We start from the raw sequence: 21,036 nt of genomic DNA, 5'->3' as shown, positions 1-21,036 counted from the left end.
CTTTTGCCAGAATCTGGAGGTTTGAGTCGATGAGCACCACTGAATGATGGACAATCGATTGCACTCGCTCCACTCCACAGTACCGAGGTAGCAGAGCTCCTTCTTCCTCAGACTTAAACCCTGCTGCCATAGAATGTTTCAGAACACTTCAGGAAACCATTCTCTGTGAGACTGTATGCAACTCCACTTTCTTTAGCAGGTACGTACATCCGTCACCATGCCAGAATATACTTGTTACACCTGTTTCCAGGCAAAGTGTTAAAAACCCAAAAAGACACCCACCAGTGACAGGGGACCTTTTGCTGACTCCTGTCAGTTGTTCTCGTGTTAAACCAGATTCCTATGTGAACAACAATATGGTGAAATGTACATTTATTCAACTAGCATTCTCACATTCTCTTGCACAATCTTGCAAAATCAAATACTCTCAGATCCATATGTTTTTCAAGGGTCTTCTGAGCCGCTTTCAGGCCTTTTTTGCATAGTGAAATCTTCTACAATGATTGAACATGAATATCTCAAAGACTGTCAAAGATAACCTGCCATGGTTACTAGAATCAACAAGTGAATGAAAATGGCATTTTATTTACAATAAATGCCATTTTCTTGTTGAAAAGTATTCTATATCCTTAATTTTGTATTGTAATGAAATATTAAATAAATAAGAAAGTTATTTTAATTATTTGTGCTCAAATATGCAACTTTCCAGGACAGCTTGAAATTGTTTTTAATATTTTAAACAGCCATTTCACATTTTCTACCATGAACGTAAAACAGAGACAGTCGAACAGCAAATGTTCTGAACGTTGGCTGTTTTGAAACAGAGTAACCCATGTGTAAATTTTTGCATCTCACAGTAAATGTTAGGCCCTGACAGTGTCCGGCTGTGACCTTTTATTTTAACTATGTTGTTTATGTATTGTGAACGGTACTATTTTTATTCTTTACTCTTCTGAGAACATGCTTCCTAGTACAGGGCTCTATGGTCACATGATTAGTGGTGGTATTCTCCAACGCATGTTCAGTTTCACGTCAAAATATGCCTCTAATTTTTCCACTACTCTTTGCTCTGCTTTGAGCTTGCTGGACCGCCCATCCCTTCAAACTGGAGAGCACTAGTTTCCTTTTGAGATCTTGAGTCTGTGTATTTAAGATTTTATCTTTGCTTATGGAAAAGAGACCCAAACCAGTGCAAAAGAGATTCTAACCAGTGTTTTAATGAGTAGAATAACCCATTTAAAGTTCCCATTGATGAAATAAACCTTAAATCAGAGTACATATCATCTCAAATAAACAATATTTTGTTATGTATTTTACTCCATGATGTAAAACACTTCTGTACTTCATAGCAAGTTTCCAAAAATGTACAAGTGAAGATATTGTTTCAATCAGAACACTAAGTCATATATGAAACACAAAACTCACACCAAGTTATAGCTGAAGTCCATCTTTAAAAAAAAAAAAACCCATGACAATTTTTTATGCATTAAAAAAAATTAATGTACATTTTTTACTACAAAGCACCCTAAACACGATTAACAGTAGTTCATTTATCCTTTTTCTCTTACTGTAAAGATATAAATCAACGTGATTTAACATTTGCTACTCATTAAAAGACATTTCAGTGTAATCAAGTATTAATCAATAAAACAGACAGATCCCGTAAACAAATGTAAATAATGACACTGAGCACTTTTATCCAGTTTAAGTAAACATGTTAATTCCACTCCTTCATGAATGTATACCTTCATAGCTACAATACACTGTGGAAGTGAGGAGTTTCAAGTGGGAGCAAAAAAAATAATGTTTAAATTCTCAGGCACTTAAATGGAGCCAGGATGCAAAATAACGCTGTTAGTTCTGAGCTGAGAGCAGGTCTGAGAAGGAACAGATAATCTATCCCATGCTGTGAGGCTTTTGTCAGTTACATCAATATATTTTGATGTGTCAGACATTCATTTGCAGAGTAACAGGAGACTGACTCCATCTTAAAGCAACATTTATGGCAGGTTTTAGTAACAGCGTTGGCGTGCTTGACTCATTTTGGAGCAAAAAAAACATGATTTTTTGTCAATACCTGTTTTTTTATACTGCAGGGTGTCTGGTGATTTCCGCCCATTACTTTTTACTGCGGGATGAATTAAGCTTGAGTCCAGTTAGTGAGTTTCCTGGCTGTACCGTATTAATAATATGCACATTGCTAAGAGAGGGTAGGTGCGTTTCATTGTGCTAATGCATTTTCTCACGGCTCTCTGCAGCTTCTTAACTTTTCTCACACTATCAGCATGAGAAAAGTATGTGAGGTGCCAAATGAGTAGCCCTTCAGTTCTAAGTGCTGTTAGTGCGTTAACACATCAGGTGCTGGTGATACTTGGAGGCTGGTCAGTATTTATGCATCGTGTTGCACCATTAAAGACTTTGCATAGGAAACATTTGTATTTATTTGTTCTATGCGTCTTGGTTGTCCTTGAGGTGCACATAAGGGATTTGAAGAGCAAGAGTAGCCACTAGAAAGCATCAAATAGCATCATCATCATCATGAATCAAGCCTTCAGGAGACAATGGTTTGATGCATATGCTTAAAACAATGTGGCATGCAACGGCCAATGGCCGGCTCTGTGTGTTTAATGTGGCACATCATAAATCAGGATTTTGGTTATGTTACATCGTTTTGTCATAAATTGTTTTGTCAGTGAGTCTGTGGACTGTTTTTGTGTGTGGTCTGTGCCTTTAAGAGACTATACATGTCCCTTGTCTGATTGGGTGAGCTGTTTTGGGCTGGCTTCAAAATGGCATCTGCTGATTGGCCCCCACTGTCAACTGGCCACTTCAAAAACTGTGTCTCCATACATCCCCTGACAGCAGCTGACACCAGACCTAGTTTTGATTAGTTTGATTTCTTGCTTTTGACCTTGGTTTACCCCAGAGTTAATGGTTTCAGTTTTGGTATTATTGGTGTCCCCACTTCGGCCTCCAAACCAGGAGAACCAGGGCAGGGTGGTACCGTTATCCGGTCCTTTGAGTAGTCCATTCTTTAAAAAGTCTGTTTTTATTCCTGTTTTAACAAGTCTTTGTCATTCCAGTTCTAATTGTTGTTAGGGTGCTGTGTTTTATCAGGCAACCAGCTGAACTGATAGGGTTCCCGTGGCACCAGGAGATCTATGTCAAGCCTCTTCTGTTCCTTTTCACTGTTCACCGTCCTGTACCCGAGCAACGACATGGCCCCTTTACACACTTCCTGGATTCGTCTGACCTTGTTGTATGGCAGCATGGTGCGCCAAGCCTGGGAGACGTTGGTAGCGCTCCTCGACGTGATCTTGAAGGCCTCTTTAATAGAGCCTTTGCCTTTTCCGTGGGTCACCTTGTAGATCCATGTGGCCAGCTCTGTGGTCATCTCCAGACCTACAAACTGATACATGGCATTGATCTCCTCGAGTGGATTGCGTGCCATGTCCTCGTAGCGAACCAATTTGTAGCGGCCTTTTAGAAACGGAGGGGGCTTCAGGACCGCCCTCTCGTTGATACGCACATGGCTGCGACAAATCTCCTGCATGACCTGATACTGTACCTCTGCTTCCTTAATGCGTTTCTGTTCCAAGACGATTGCGTTATCACTCATAAAGGCCTTGGCTGACTCTTCCCTAGACCGCACAACTGCCCGTGGGTCTCGGACCAGGTGGATGATGCGGAGATTTAAGTTCGAGTCCTGCAAAAGTGGATAAAGTGATTCCAGTTCAAAGAGCCGCACATCTTTGTACACCACGTGAGAGTAAGAGTCACACGCCTGCTCTACCCCCTGCAATCCCTCAGCATCACATTTCTCTAGGCACAGAGTCTGGTTGCTGAACTGATTACGTGGCGTAAGAGAACAGATTGGTGGCGAGCACAGAGCTCGACTGTGACTCCACATAAACAAAGACGACACATTGGGGTACTCTGGAAGGTAGGACTCCATCACTGAGAAGTCACACTGGAACACGCTCCGTAAGAGATCCCTCACTGCCATTCGAAGCGCCCTTGCACCGTTTTTCTGCAGTTTGGTCCACACATGCCAGCCAGGCTCCATAAGATAGAAGACAGACGGGTGCTGACTGAACACCTGGCCCAAGAAGGATGAGCCTGATCTCCACGATGACAGCAGCAGAACATGGACTTTGGCGTTGGAGGGTTGTGGGTCACAGGGGCTGAGTTGGGTGTACCAGCTAAAGAACAGCACTACTCCTGCCCCCTGTAAAATCACCAGAAACATCATGGTGCTGCAGTTCACTCTGTAGCGCGGCATCGTGGCTGTGAGCTGCTGTCAGACAGTCGTCCTTTGTTTGAATCCTCTCTTTGGTCCTGTGTTGAGGTGTTTATCTTTGCTGCATGAAAAAGCAAGACAGACAGAGAGAGAGAAATTCATATTCAAGATTTGACAATCATGTTTATGCAGCACTCAAAATCTCTTGCAAATTATTATCAAGCATGTGTCAAGAAGAGAGAGCCCATACGCTCTTATAAATTAGCTGACTTTGGGACATTAATAGTGACACAACATTGATTAAGAAAATATGACTTTTGTTATCAGTTTTTTTACCTGATGAAAAGCTCAAATAATAAATAAATTAGATTAATTTTACTTAGAGACTAGTTATACTTGCTCCAGTAAATGAGGCCTTGTGCAGCTTTAAATGCTAAAAAAAATTACATGTATAGTGGAAGTATTTTAAACTGTTTTAATTTTGATGATTATGGCTCATGAAAATCAGAAATCTATTATCTCAAAGTGTTAGCATATTTAATTCAAAGTTTGCATATGAATGGCGTGTATTTCTCAGTCTATTTTAGCACTAAAACTACAATCATGGGGACAACTGCCGATGCAACGGTTAACCAAATGATCATCGACATCCTGTACAAAGATTTTTGTATTTCATTTCAGGCTCATAGCGCCTAGGTACAGGAGTCCAGGTTTTTGAATGGTTTGAGATACTATGTCCTCTATGTTGGTGGTGGTGGTTGGTCTGCTGTGTTTCATCGAGTCCAAAGCCAACACAGCATTTCCCAGGAGATGTGTGAACACTTCATGCTTATATCTCCTGACAAGCTTTATGGACATGCTGCTTCCCTTTTCCAACATGACATAGCACCTGCTCACAGCTCAAAAACATCATTACTGTGTGTGACTGGCCTGACCTGGCACCCCAGCAGTGCAACAATGTGATCGCCTCCCTGCCACACCACACGTGCTGAAATTCTTGGCAAATAAGTCCCAACCAAGTAATGAGTTTGTAAATATGGTTTAAGTAAATTTTAAATACTTTTATCATGTGTCTGACAAAACATAATCTGAGATACTGAAATGATGATTTAATGAGCTTTAAGCCCATAATCCCTGAGTAAAGAAACATTTTACATAGATGAAGAACCTAACAATAAACTAGTGCAGAGTGAACTCAGGTCAAAGAAGTGGAGCAATATCCTTTAAGAACACTACTTAGAAATCCATTGCGTTCTTATTCTATTACAGTTTTGTTTTCATCTAAAGTCTCACCTTAGACATTTTATAGAGATGTCTGCAAAGATTATGGCTAATGTCAGTGCGTCAAATTACAAGCTGAGCAAGTTTCAACAATTTAAAAGGATTCAAATGACACTCAGCCAGTCAGACTAAGTCACTAGCTTATATCTGTTATAGCCCATATAATGTTTATATCTAACTTTGTAAATAATGTGTTGCTAATATTATTAAGTGTACTGACAGCTAATAAACCAAAGATAGGTTCATTTGATAGATACACTCCTCACACTTGGAACACATCATGCACTGACTGTACCTGACAAAGTCACGTGCTACACACAGCACAGTCAGACCTTCCGGCACAATCTCAGCAAAAACTGTGAAAAGGTATTTGAATCATTCATTACCTTTTCAGGTTTATTTTTACCCATTCATGTTCGCACCTTCATTTTCAGTGCAGATAAAACAGATAAGCAGATAAGATTGCAAAACGCTCTTGCAAATTTTTCCTGTTGTACTTCTGTGTCTGTAATTAGCTCAGTGCATTTTTACCTCATTCTTTCTACACATACGCACGAGTATACATCCATCGTCACAGTCTATTTTAAGTGACTCAGTTTCCATTACAAAATCACATGAATCCCAAAGAACCACCTCCCATTCTGCTTGCTTTTTATTATTATTATTTATTTATGATGTGTTCTACAATATTTGTCAATTTAACCAATTTTGCAGGGCAATCCTCATATACAAGATTAATTTTCATATATGAGAGACCTGACAGAATATGGAAATGACTTTTGTGCTTTTTCCTGCCTATCTTGAAATCTTTGAAGCATTTCCACTGGACTAAACATGTTAAAAACAAAGACTGTGCTGAGAATTCAGTGACATTTACAAGCAAAGCTGTCATCCAGAGAACAAGTTAGAAGCATGATTGCATCTTAATTGGTGGATTTTGAGACATTTGTTGGACTTTGTGTCCCTCGTTGCTGCAGGAGAACTTCATGCTGGTTTGGAATGCAGAGAGAGCTCGGGTTAGTGCAGAGAGAAAACTGCAAACACTGGCACGGCTTCACTGAATGATTTTTCCTGCATCATGCCACTGTAGCAAGCGGCCTTTATGTAGCTGTTCAGTGTACATTTTTAAGGATTGAAGAAAAAAAAAGTTCATTTACATTAAATGTGTTTTCATAGAAAATAAAGGGACCAGTTTTATTGTTACTTCATTGCATATGAGATGGTTTTAGTAAAGTTATAACTTTTGGCTACTTTTAAATGCGACACTTTCTATTGATACTTTTTAGATACTTTTAAACCAACCCTATACAAAACTCTGATCTCTCCCCTAATGTTCCAATGTCACGCAACATGCTAACATGTGAGGCGTGTCACCTCACCGGCGGCTTATGACAGGAATGCTGTCACCTGATGACAGTTGAAAATACTGGCAGCATTCTTCTTTCGCCGAGTGCAGGAAGAAGGAAGAAGAGCAAGATCCCTGATGATAAAGCAAATCATGGTAGTATGTCATAAGATGTCTGAACAGGCTGGGACACGAGCTAATCAACTTTTGACCCTCGAGATAGTGAAACAGTGATAGTGAAATCCTAGTGTGGCAATAACTACCTAGTTAGTTGGTAACTGATGTGAACCACCCTTCTTAAACATTTTGAATCACATGGGCTGATTTTGAACATGGTGAAAAAAATCAGACCTAAACATCACACATTAATAATAATAATAATAATGGATTGGATTTAGCGCTTTTCAAGGCACCCAAAGCGCTTCACAATGCCACTATTCATTCACTCTCACACATTAACCACTGAAACTTTACACAGGTATTAATCACGCCACTGTATTCCTGCTCTCTCTGTTTCTCTGGGTCGTCTGACTGTTGGGAATTTCCCTCTGTATCAATGTAGAGTCATTACCTTACATACAAATTGCCTCGAGGTGATTGTTGCTGGGATTTGGTGATATATTTAAAAAATCTATTTCATTTATTGAAACTATCAGGTGTCAGGGCATTTAGCCACCTGCTACTCACAGATAGAAGGGCCTGAGTTTGACTCGTGTATCTGGGGCCTTTCTGTGTGGAGTTTGCATATTTTCTCAATGTTTGTGTGAGTCTTCTCTGGGTACTCTGGCTTCCTCACACAGTCCAAAGTTCGTGGGAATTAGTATTTAATTATTTAATTATTAATTAGTGATTCCAAATTTCCCATAGGTATGAATTGCTGTGTGTCTCTCTGTGTCAGCCCTCTTTCAGATTCCAGGGTATGCCCTACCTCTCAACCCTATGACAGCTGGGATAGGCTCCAGCCCCCCCTGGTGCATGAAAGTATCAGTCAAAGATTCAATCCTCAAATATTTTCAGACAAGCACTTATTCATCCACCGAAAAACACACGCTAAGCTCGACATTTAGCTAATAACAGAAGATGAAACCTGAGAAAGTTACAGTCTTGTTAGCTGCTGATCCTTTCCCTATAAGAACCCCTTACCTGTTGAGTAACCTTCCTCTTAAACTTTCAGATAAATGCAGAAAAAAAATCTTAAAATTAACAACTTGTGACAACTGGCAAAAGAAATCTTTCAAACCATATTTACTCACTTGTACTGAAAGGCAGGATTTTATTGTATTATTTTCTAACTGAGCTATCACTAAATACTAAAATATCTGGATGAATGTCTTGCTTAAACTGTAATGCGCGTCCACATACTTGCATGTGGGCGCAGATCTGATGTAGAGGCAATAATGCCAGGTAATGTCAAGTTTCAGATCACTTTGTACTCTCTTAAATTTCAACAGGCTGCTCAGCTGAAAAAGTGGAAACTTTCCCCGAGGTGATGCTGCACAATTTAGCATTGTAAGACTGAAGTGCTGAATCGTCAAAAAAACGAAAATCCCGATTGGCTTTCAAAGATGCTGTTAAATGATATTTAACTGCTGAAAACAGCAAGCACTGTGCACTCAGACATAAGGTGACATGGATCCATCACATGCAAAACTGCCTGAGGCTGTAATCTGCCCTTTAATTTGAAATGCTAACATGAGCCTGCAGTGTCACAGACACAGTGGATAAACAGGGACAAGCCTGCAGAATGCCGCCCAAGATCAACATCATTTCTGTTAGAAATATAAAGAACATTTATACTGGAGATGAATTTCTCAAACCACAATTAAAGGAGTGATGGCAATCTGTCTTAAGTTTGGGATCACAGAAACTAAAGCAGGACAAACCACATATGAAGCTACAAGTGTGTTGGTGGAGCAGATCAGGTGTGATGGCGCAGTGGGAAAAAAAGATTATTCTCAAAATTGTCAAATTCTTTTGTACTGTGACTTCAGTAGAACTGTTTTGTTTGTAGGGAGACGAATCAGCTGACCAGGGCACTAGTCAAATGAAGTTTATAAATATGATTCCATACAAGAGGATGATAAATGACACTGGCATTTTGCTGCTGGGATTCTTTCACCTGTGCTTTGACAAATTTCATTTACTGATTTTAAATCTGTTTTCGTCTTGCAAGTTCCCGTTTTTTTAGTTATGTTCCAAGTATTGGACAGCTGGACTGGACAGAAACAGCGACTCATTATAAAATTAAAGAAAGTAAGTGTGCTCTGCAGAAAAGTAAGCCCAAAATTAATGAATGTCTTTTTGTTGGTTCTAAAATCTGTGAACTGATACTTGACGATGAGTTTGAATGGAAACCGGAGCCAAGTGAATCAGTAGCCTGGGAAGCATTAGTGCAGGTTGTCCAAAATTTACTTTGGAATCACAGAGCAGAGAATTTTGCTAAAATCACATCAGCTAACGAGTGCAAAATGTCACTGAAGATGCACTTTTGTTCACCCAAACCTGGGCAAAGTCAATGATGAGCGTGGAAAAAGATAAAAGATCAAATAAAATGTTGGAAAACTGATACCGGGGACAGTGTAATCTGAGCTTGATGGTTGACTGCTTCTGGTTCTTTGTAAAAGACATGCATGCTCAGTACAAGTGCTAAAGTAAGTGGCTAAAACATTTTTGAGCAGACATTTTTTTGACAGTCTCAAATGTATGCTCAACTGTGAGGTTCAACCATGTGCACCTCACAGTTGAGCAAAAGTTCAGCACAGTTCATTACTGTAAACGTTGCCACAGTTCCCTAGCACTAACTAATCCCAGCAGCCTGCACACGCAGCCTTTAAATTGATCTGAATGCAGTGCCCTGATCAGGCTGCATGAAGAACATACTTGACATTAGGTATTACCCCGCCTCTTAGATTTAATTACTCATGAAGGTGCTGACATGTTAAGACTTTCTCTCCTGTTTATGTCTTGAACAGATTAGACAGCACACTGAACAATGGAGAAGTAAACAAAAGGTAAATGCTTTTAATACCCCAATCTTCATCTGGATTTATATAATTTATGACTGTGTGATATTATACACACGCACCTTGTGTAAACATGGATCTGCAGCGTCTTGTGTGCAGACATTGTGCGACGCCTTGCGTGCAGCTGCTCGTGCACTGTTTGTTTGCAGTGAGACTGAGTCTGGGAACAGATGCGTCTCTTTCTGTTTGCCAGCAGAGACGTGGTGAGTCCAAGTGCAGGAGACACTTTGCTGTCTTTGTGAGGAGAACAGTGCTGGCAAGCAGCACCGTGAACTACAGCGCTGCAACACCGAAGAGATCCAGATATTCGTCTGCTAAGAAGCATACATTATTGCACCTGCATGGCGAGCTGCGCCAGCTGCAACCTTTCCTTGTGATTATCATTTCTGAGAAAGCGGCTACTCGAAAACACTCGCTGCTCGTCCTGCTCAGCTCTGTGTGCATGAAAGAACACAGGCTCTCAGGGTTGTTTCGGGGTTTCTTGCAGCTGCTTGATCTGTGGATAAATAAACCACAGAGTCAGCCAAACCTCCTCAACAATCCACTTAAACTAAATCACTCGCTTTGTTCATGAAGTCTGCCTGAAGGTGGCCATTCTTTAATTGTACTTTCTGATGTTTGTAGTTGGTAATGGAATGCATATAAGAGCTGCAGAGTGCTCTTTAGACCACTCTGTATCTTGTAAGTGTACAGATCCAACTCTAAAAAGCTTCTTAAACATATGACAAAAGATTTGAGCCGATATGTGTATAAACAAAATCAATGAGCCTTTCAAGCTGGCCTATCACATACTCTGTAGTCTTTGTGAACCTGAACCGTACTTGTTTCTGAAAAGTAAAAATAAACATTTGCTCAGTTTTGACGTAGTTGTTCACACTTTGGCCAAACAAGCAAAAGATCCCTAGTTTGTTCCCAGGAGAAGGAGAGTTTGTGGGTGCTCTTGGCCCATCAGCCAATCGTGGAAAAGAGTAAACTTCTTAAGTGCAAACAGCTAAAATGAAGCCAAATGTTAAAAACCGTGAAAAGTGCCCGTTGTCCCTGTCTGTGCTTTCAAAAATGTATATTTGGATATTTTATGGGGGTTTTCTCCTATGAAACTCTGCGTTCACCTTCTATGGATGCACAATCTGATACTGGACACAGGTTCAGTCCTATTCAGTTCATTGTTGCTCTGCATTTATAACTCTACATAGCAGAAGCGTTGCTCCTGTTACCAGCAGCACAGCTAATATAGCATGGAGGAAGCTGGCAGCACAGGTTCAACAGTCGGGAGGTATTCCAAGCATACTGCATCAACAGCTTTACATATTTGAAGTGGTTTTTACTGCTTATCAAACTGTTGCCAAGTGGGGTGACTCAACTGAAAATCTCCAACAACAGTGCTTTCTTTGTTGGTTTCTCTCTCGCTCTGTTTACTTTAACACATGTTGGGAGGCTTTTACTATACTCACTGTAACATAAAGTGTTGATAATCTTGGTTAATATTAAAATAATCTCTCATTTCACCTGCCTCCTATTACACCAGTCTCCTTCCCCTGCTCTGACAGCAGGGTGCAGTAAAGACCTGGTCGTTTTCTTCTGTAAGCAGACCTGAAACAAACATTGACACTGAAAACATGATTCATGTGTGTTTTCTTTCCACCTCTTCTTTCTTTTTGCATTTACATTTATCAGCTGTTATAAATGCTGATATTCAGCAAATCACCAGCCACCAATTTTTTGCAAGCTATTAAATTTCAAGACTTGGTGGCGTTTAAAACAGCGCAAATAAGATAGAAAAGAAAGAAATAAAGTGTTTGCAAAAGAGGGAAATGGAATTTTAAAATACAAAGTGTTAGAACAACTTTTAAAAATGTCTATCTCAATAGCAGGAGTTAAATTATGGAACAGTCTAACAGAAGAAATTAAAGAAAGTAACAACATAAACCAGTTTAAAGTGAAATATAAAAAACTGATTTTTAACAAATATAAGAATGAAGAAAACGGGGTAAACCCAGGGCGGTAATGTTGTTCGTAATAGTGTTTTAGTTTGTTTGTCTCATCATTTGTGAATCTGCAAACGTTGCCACTCAGTCCTTATTTATATGAAAGTAACTATACTGTGGTGGGGCTTGTTTATTTGTTTTGTTTGTTTGTTTGTTTGTTTGTTTTGATTTACTTTTGCTTCATATGTTGTTTGTTTAATTTAAGGCTAAAACAAAATGAAATCAATGAGAGGTAAAATTTGAGGCGGTAGGGACTAATAAGTGTATACTTCTGCCTACTCCGTTTCAAACAAAAGAATGGAATGATATTTTGTAATGATTGTGAATTCACGTTTGAAATAAAAATGAAATGAACTGAACTAAATCATAAATAAATCAGCTCATAAAATTTGTTTATTTTCTGTAAATGTTCCTTAAGCATGTGCTTATATAGAAACAGTCTCTCAGCTATCCTCCGTCAGAAACACCTTTGACATTATGACTCATATTTCTTCTCATAACCTGAAACACTCATAGACACATCCAGTATTTCCTCTGATGTCACAGTCCCTTGATGTGTTTCTCAAAAATTAAATTGTAGTTTCCTTTAGAGTACGAACAACGTAATAACAAAGCCAGTGTTCTTGGTTTGCTTTGTTCTTGGCCGTTACTGATTCCCCCTTTCGTGTTATCAATACTGCTTTGTCTTTTATCTCCACTCCCTTTGAATATTTAACCAGTTTAACACTAATACGAAAGCACACATAAGTAATGGTCAGTGGTACCCATGCACCAGTCAGCTGGGATGCATCTTTTTTTTTTTCAGACATTATTTGGTAACTTTATATTTTTGCTGTGGATTTCTACACTGTCACTATCACAAAGTGCTCTTAATCCACTTACTATTATTATTGTTATCTCTTCCATTGAATAGCGATTTGTGTGTTTGCAGATCAGCTGAAGTAATCTTATCAACTACCCACTGGAAACGCTATAGAGGAAAGCCCACATTTAAGGATGATTGACACGGGCACTTGAGCAGAGCAGGCTTCCTCATATTACCTCTATAAGTTTACAGTTAGTTCAAACACTCAGCCTCAGGAGTACCCATCACCATTCTTTCTTTTATATATATATAAACATTATGTCAAATTCTGTTTCAAAATTGGGGGGAAGAGAAAAATTTTAAATGAAAGGCAGTGTGACAAATTTAATAGCTTTACACCTGATGTTTTTGAAAAAAAAAAAATATAGCTATATATTCATCTGTACGACAGATAGAGTCTCACATTTTAGACTGCTGCTCAGCGTGTGGCCCGTATAATGTCTGTCTGTGAAGCACAAACGTGACATGAATATTGGCAGCTTTTAATTACTTCATTCATTCACTGCCTTCAAATGAACCCCGTGGAATCTGGTAAATATTGTACAGAATAAAAACGGCCGAAGAGGCTTGTAGCTGGCACTTGTAATCACATTACAGAAGACTGTGTAACGGCACAGACCAAACTAACTCTGAGGGGATAAACGGGGGGTAATGGAGTCCCCTGCGCCTACCTGGGTGGTCACGGATTCTGATCTTTGGAGTTTCGTTACATTGTTGCGTTGCTCGGTCTTAAAGACGAATTTATTGACATGGTTGTAAAAGAATCGCCAAGATGGGCAGAAAAGAGGGTCGTAACCGTAGAGAAGCGAGCGGGTTGTAGTTTATTCGTCTTTTTTTTTTTTTACCTCTTATTCCACCAAAGAGAAAGAAAAAAGTCTCACCTTTTATTTTGTTGTCGGTCGCGCTGTCTGACAACGGAGCCGGTCCACAGCCCTCTGAACTCTCCTCTCCTCCGCCGCCCTCGGTCACCAGCTGCTCGGAGAACTTTCTTGTAGTGGCCGTGCACAAGGCGAAGTTTTGAGACGTGGCCGGTGGCAGTGCAGGGCTGACGGGCTGGCAGAGGGCTGGGCGGGGGCTGCTGGTCACAGAGATAGGAGAGTGGTGGAAGGTGGGTGGGTGCGTGGATGTGTGTAACGGAACAGTTATAAAGGCGACATTTACGGCGCATCGATGGCAGACATCCTTCCCAACATTTATTCGTGTGTGTGGTGCAGTAGGCTACAGAACTGCCCTGTGGTCCAGTCCCAGTGTTTTATCTCCGTTACCAGCTGCAATGCAGCCACTACCTTTATAACTCTGTGTTTATTGTACTTACATTTTAACCCATCCGATCTTTTTTGGCCACTGAAAACATGTTTACAGAACTATTGTTATGTTTTATATTGTTATATTTGTGCTGTCCTCTTGGTCAGATTACGCTTTAAAAAGACATTTTTAATGTGAACGAGATTTTGATATCATTCACGAGGGATACATTTGACATATATTTCACATATCCTCCTGAGAACCAGCAAACAAGTATCTTCCAGTTTAACGTTTTTTGTGATGCCCTGCCTATTTGAACGTAGAGGCGACTCAAAAACATGAGGTATCATTGGAAAGGCACAGATGTCCCCGTTTGAGCTCACTTTAGGGCTTATTACAGTAGCTTGAATAAATCAAAAGATGTAGACCAAAAACAGATGTCCATTTGTCCAGTTTTTGGCAAATACACACTTTCAAGTCACTTTCCTATTCAAAAATAACTTTGCAAACAGGAGAGACACTAGATCAAAACTAGATCTAAACTCAAGGACGCGTGAGGAAAGTTGACATTGTCGTCAGAACATTTCCATCCTATTTGTTTTTGCTATTTTCAGTACAGTCAAGCTTTAAAACTAGCTGCACAAGCTGACGGGTAGATAAATGAGGGCTCCTCCTCTGCACTGGCTCATCGGCTCAGTGTCCTCCCCAGTTATGCTGGTTATCATCATGGCTGCAGAAGCACGAAGCTGCAGAACTCTACTGAATCTCCAAACATTGATTCTGTTCATCTGGACGTAGCGTTTTCAGTGGGAGACTACTGAATAATTCAGCTGAGCTCGCATTGCATTAATGTGGGGGTTTTAAGTTTTCATTACAATGTCTCACTGTCTGCAAGGGCCCCTCATCATAACTTTTCTAGCAGGCTACAATTTCAAGTGTCCATCCTCCGTTTTGATAAGGGACTTAACCAAGGTGTCGTTGAGCATTGTGCCTTAAAGTAAACTTTGATATAGTTCAATCCAACGACTGTCTAAATGTATTTTCTACAGTCATTGGTTTAATCAGTCGATAATAGGAGAACCAAAGCAATTTTAATAGCCAGTATGTCACGGCTGCCGAGGCGAGCTGTGTGGTGTTGGAGGAAAGGAGGACCCAAAATGCAGGCGATGACTGATGTTTATTTACAGGGTGGTGTAGTGGCAAACAAGCAGTGAGGGATGACAGGGAACTAAAGAAACCTAACAGAAACCCACAGATGAACCGACAACAGGCAGGAGAACACACAGGGCTTAAATACACACAGCAGTAATCAGGGGACGAGACAGGAGGGCAACACACCTGGAAGAAGTCAGAGCTGACGGGACAGGGGAAACGCAAACTGAACACACTCACACGAGACAGGGACCTTCAGAATAAAACAGGAAACTCAGACACAGAAGCAGACAAGACACTGAACTAACTAAACAGACAGATTCACAAACAGACAGTGTGACAGCATAGACAGACAGAACACAGAAGTGGGACCAGGGTAAGCACAGAACAGAAACCTAACAAACGGTAAATCATAACAGAATACATACTCAGGATAAACAAAAGCATAAAGAAACACAAAACACTGAGTCGGCAGACTCAGGACCATCACACAGTAAAGCAGCATCTGTTTCGTCCAGCATCTGTGCTTGTTGCACCTTATAAGTTTGACCATCCTTTTGTTTTGCAGGCAGGCCTACATAGATTTTACAGGTTCGGATCACTGAGCTTTTGTGAATTCTTTGCGTGTCCCATTCAGGGACCAGTAAAGAAGTCACTGATTCTGTGCTTTATCTTCAGCTACAGTTTCTGAATCACTTTTAATGTATACTGTACCATTGCTACTTGGTGGGGTAAAGTTATGTTTCACATATTGTTTTGATTGCCCAGATTGTGATAATATCGTGTAAAACAACAAATGAATACTAGAAAATACTGTGCATTGTTTTTCTGGAAGCATGGAAAACACTGAGGACAGTACACAGGTTGCTGGCAAATGAATGCCAGTATGTTATTGCCAACAAAATGTATTTACATTACTGTAAATACATTTGCAGTAAAAATATCCTGCCTCACTTGCATTTACATGAAAGTTGCTGTAACTGGAATTTACAGTAATTTGCTGTGAGTCTGCATAGAAGTTTGCAACTCTGCCTGCCGCACACAACTTAACATGACATATATGTCTCTTAACTTGGACATAATAGTAATTCAACATGTAGAGCTATGTTAATATTTACTACAGCAATGTAGCTGACTTGTCATTAGCTAATCTGAAACCGGCTGGGGTTATTTTAAACCCTGGCAGTTTGTGATGTCTGGTTTGCATTATTGTGCCAAACATATTTGCTTTTCCAAGATGAGCTCCATAAATTGTCTATATGCTTCTCTTGTTTGTGTTTTTCTTTTATCTGTTTATTTATTCATGTCCATCATTATTTCTATAAATAGCCTAAGGAGTTTGGAATGAAGGTGACTAGACTTTCTTTAAGTTGCTAATAATTTAGGGGTTCAACAATTTAAAAATTCTGTTACCTGTGTGGGCATTTCTGAGTTCAGTTGCCAGCAGTGTTGGTCAAGTTACTTGAAAAAAGTAACCAGTAACTAATTACTGATTACTTCCCCCCCAAAGGTAATCCCATTACTTTACTGATTACTTATTTTCAAAAGTAATTAATTACTTAGTTACTTAGTTACTTTTTAAAAACACGATTTACAACCTGAATAGGTGATAAAGCGATAGATCTTTCAGCCCAATTCTACTTTTTCTGCATAATCCATCATACAAAATGTAATCAAATGGAAAAGTCTCTTTTTAAAACTTGTTTTATCAGTTTTAATCTTTTAACTTTACGCATGAAGCAAACATTAAATTATATGCAACATTCTCTGACTGGAAGAAATTAGTTTAACATTTAAACCTATTTTCTGCACATTCCAGCACATAAAATAATTTTTTTTGTGTTTACACTCAGTCTTTCAAATAGATGCAAGTAAAACACAGCAGAAAATAAATAAAGTCAAAGACTCAGCGGTCCTGTTGCTCTATTTTCACCTGTAAAGCAGGAGTGGGGTAGGCGGAGGTTTACCCTGGTGCAGGTGTGCTGCAGCGGTGTGGAAGAATCCGCGAGTTTCTCTGTGAGTTTCCCATTACGTCTTTGCGCACTTGGTGCTTGCTCGGAGGTTTAGGGTTTTTTTGCTGTAAAAAGAAGTTTTCTTCCCACGCACAGCGGACGCTAATGTTTTTGTCACTTTATATGGAATCAAACTCAAAGTAAGGTCAGTACTTCCACGCTTTAAACGCTGCACGCTCATACTCTCTCCGCACTCCATATATTATTCACTGTTGATCTGCACACAGCTGTTGTCACGAACGTCGCACTCGCTTACGTCATTGTCATGAGACATTCTCGCAAAAATTCACGGTTTTAGTAACGCAGTAATGCAGCGTTCCTACGGGAAAGTAACGGTAATCTAATTACCGTTTTTGCAATAGTAATCCCTTACTTTACTCGTTACTCGAAAAAGTAATCGGATAACAGTAACGCGTTACAAGTAATGCGTTACTGCCCATCTCTGGTTGCCAGGGATTAAATCTTTTCTCTATGCTGTTCATCATTTGCTGATATTTAAGAAATCTACTGTTGGTGAGCCTATATTTTGATATGCATTCTTGGATTTTTTTTTTTTTTTTTAATTGTCATGAGTAACATGTTCCAGATTTTTTATTCGTTTTTATGAAATGATGGAAAATTCTGTGTTTTCTTTTTCGGGCAAACTATCTGGATTGTCCCACACCTCCAGACTCACAAACCAACCTCTTCTTCCCCTGGGCTTGTGTAGAACTACTAGTAGAATTTTCCAGTCACCCTATGAGCTATGAGCATGTTCATATGAAAAGAATATTATTGGCAAGATCTAGGTCAAAGTTACCATGGCAGAGAGTGAAGTACCTTTGGAACACTGAAAACCAGGGTTTAACCTAAATTAACCTCACCAAGTGCATATCCTGCCCGCAAATACAGGTCTCTGGTGTGCTTTTTTGCAGCACAGAGCAAACACTGTATACAATGCAGCGATATTTCCATTGCAATAAGAATCCATTAAAAAGATTCATGCTTACATAACCTTTCAGAAACCCTGAGAAGACAGAAATGTTTGCAAATGGAAGTCAACCAAATAAAAGCACTGAGTCGATCATAATCATTATGCTAAACCAACACTGCACACATGTGTGAACAGAAATACAATATTTAAAAAAAAAAAACCCCAAAACAAATATGCCTGCATTTTTGTTTTTTTGTTTGTTTGCTTTCTAAATTGAGCTTACCTTCAAACCCTGCCTGTTGCCAACCAACCAGGTAGATTCCTCAGATTTGGTACTTTAGTACATTTTCAGCTCATTACTCCCTTTCAACAAAAACGGTCTAAAACTGATTGTTTAAAGCAGTCTGGTGGTTATGTTTAACATGAACATCCACCACTTTAACAGCATAAATAATGACAAAAATCACCTAGACAGAAAGTGAAAATCATAGCAAATTTGCACATTTCAAATGATTTTGATTTTTAATTCCCCACTTCCTCCTTTTGATAATGAAAATAACTTGCTTGGTACCTTAATGGCACCAATGTTGCCTCACTGCACAGGCTGCACTTCCAGGCTGGGGACCTTTATGACTCTGCACATTCTCCCTGTGCATGCATGAATTTTCTCCAGGTTCTCATTCTTCCTCCCAGAGACATGTGTGTTGGTTAGGTCAGTTGGCTGCTTTATACTGGCCTTAGGAGTGAATGGTTGTCTGTTTCTCTTTGCAAGCCCTGCAGCACACTGGCAACCGGTCATAGGCCTCTCACGCTATGCCAGCTGTCACAGTGTCTTCCTTTCTTGTGGCATTTAGTGAAGCAGAAGTTCTTACTTTGCTGCTCTGACAAAAATGGTAATAACATAAAAATAATTTAAAAAAAAAAGCAAAAATGTGAAAAATAAGCAAAATTTGCCACATGTTCTCTTCTTGATTATAATAAAACTTTAATAGCTGGGAGTGTTTTCATAAAACTTTGAGATTATTTTGGCATTGTTTTCATTGGGATGAAGAATTAGAAATCTGTATGTTGATGCTCTGTCTCTAGAGCAAAATAAAGTGGAACTTGGGAAAAGCAATGAAACACTGAAAAAAGAGATGCAAACAAGGGATGCACCTGTTTCCTGTAAGACCCAGACTCATATCCTGTTTTCCTTCTCTCTGCAGCTGAAAGAAAAGCTTTTTGGTGACCAGTAAGAGCTGGATGGAGGCGGAGGAGGGACTTTGGGCAATGATGTGGAATTAGTTGTAACAGTTGCAATAAGGTGTTAAAAAGAGTGCTCTTTCATTCAAACAGGAGACTTCCAGTTTGAAGTGAGCCAACACTGTTATTGGTTATATGGCTCTTTGTTACTTTGTCCCTGCATTCCCAAAAAACAATGGTCTACGACCCTGTTTTGTGAATGGACCTGTTGGCCCATCCTTAGTAATTTCAACATCTATTGGTGAGATTCCCACAAGATGCTGCATATACGCCCATGGAAACAGATTGCATTTAACAGGGTTGTAGAAACACTAAGCTACTGTTACTAATAAGATCACAATACTAACTTTATTTATGTTGACTCTTTATAAAAAGCAAAATAACAGATTGCAATATTGAAGCACAAAGCCAGAAATTACAGATTAAATTAAAGTTAAGGTAGAAACAAAACTTCTTAATTTCAGCTTCTCCCTTTAGGGGTCGCCATTCTGGACCATCTGCCTCTATCTCAATCTAGCGCTACGATCCTCCTCTCTCATACCAACCCTTACACATCCTCCTTCATTGCATCCATTAACCTGCTTTGGATTTTCCCGTTTTTTGTCTGACCTGGCAGCTCCATACTTAACATCATTTGCCCAATCAGCTATTCCTCTTCTGCACATGTGCAAACCATCCCAGCCTCACTTACTTTGTCTCCAAAGCATTCAACCTGAACTTTCCTTCTGATGTGCTCATTTCTAATCTCCCTCCTGATCACTCCCATCTTAACATCTTCAGCTCCACTCCTGTCTTTGTGTTAGTACCACTGTCTCCAAACCCTACCTCATACCAGCCTCACTACCACCTCTTCTGTTACAAATCACCCAACACTCTTCATCACCGCTTGCGTGCACTGTCTGTTGCTTTGGCTGGTCGATCCCAGGTATTTTAAATTTACCTTGTCCATCACCACTCCAAACAAGAAGATGCTCAGAGCCGATCCCTGATGTACTTCCACCCCGACCTTGAATCCATCTGTCACTCCTACTGCATGCCTCAACACTTGTGCGTTTTCTTCCTACAGGTCCGTCCTTACAGACTTCTCTGTCAGTCTTGACTTCCTCATGCAGCACCGCAGTTCCTCTCTTGGGACTCTACCCCTATCTCTCCAAAGTTACTGCAGCTCTGCACGTCACCCTTGAACTTGAAATTGGATTTCTCTATTCTTCAGGAATCCTCTGACCAAAATTATGTTAATCAATCTGTTTAAAAGAAGCCATCTCTCCTAAAGATCTTCATATTTCACAGACATGCCATCTGAACCACCTTTCCACTCTTCATAGTGTAATATGTGAAATCTGCACTTCCTGACTCACTTTCCTCCATCCATCCTCCTCTCTTTCTCATTTTCATCATTCATTAGCTCCTCAGAGTACTCCTTCCATCTTCTCAGCACACTCTCTTCATTTGTTAGTACATTATGATCTCTATCCGAAACCACCCTAACTCAGTACACATCCTTTCCAGCTCAGTGTCTGTGCTGCCTCGTCCTTTCCTCAGTGCCCAGCCTCACATGCAATGCCCATAAGCCTTTATCCTTTGGCACCCTCTCTCTTTGCCGTACACCTACCCTCTCAGCATTCCTGCCAACTTTCTTCATCTCCTTGACTATCCCACTTTTCTTTGCTAACGTCTTCCTTTAAATATGTTCCTGTACTTTGTCAGTGCATAGAAAGTCACAAATCATCAGC

At 39.9% G+C, this 21,036-nt stretch overlaps 1 protein-coding gene across 2 annotated transcripts; it reads right to left on the bottom strand.

Moving 5' to 3' along the window:
- Positions 1 to 1,201: 1,201 nt before the first annotated feature.
- On the bottom strand, positions 1,202 to 20,420 carry chst6 (carbohydrate sulfotransferase 6). 2 transcript variants are annotated; one of them, XM_082540339.1, is made up of 3 exons: positions 20,244 to 20,420; positions 13,621 to 13,814; positions 1,202 to 4,361 (listed from the first exon to the last, which is right to left on the bottom strand). In XM_082540339.1, exon 3 carries the CDS (start codon positions 4,280 to 4,282, stop codon positions 3,086 to 3,088), a length of 1,197 nt encoding a protein of 398 aa, XP_082396465.1. In that variant the 5' UTR covers positions 4,283 to 4,361; positions 13,621 to 13,814; positions 20,244 to 20,420; the 3' UTR covers positions 1,202 to 3,085. The 2 variants fall into 2 exon arrangements, with proteins under 2 accessions (XP_082396465.1, XP_082396464.1); XM_082540338.1 differs by having other exon boundaries at positions 13,621 to 13,817; positions 20,244 to 20,419.
- Between the last annotated feature and the right edge of the window lie 616 nt (positions 20,421 to 21,036).

This window comes from Aulonocara stuartgranti (assembly GCF_965226115.1).
Source record: "Aulonocara stuartgranti genome assembly, chromosome: 7".
NCBI classification, from domain to species: Eukaryota; Metazoa; Chordata; class Actinopteri; order Cichliformes; family Cichlidae; genus Aulonocara; species Aulonocara stuartgranti.
Note: the sequence above shows the minus strand (reverse complement) of the source record. Positions and strands in the feature narration are given on the sequence as shown.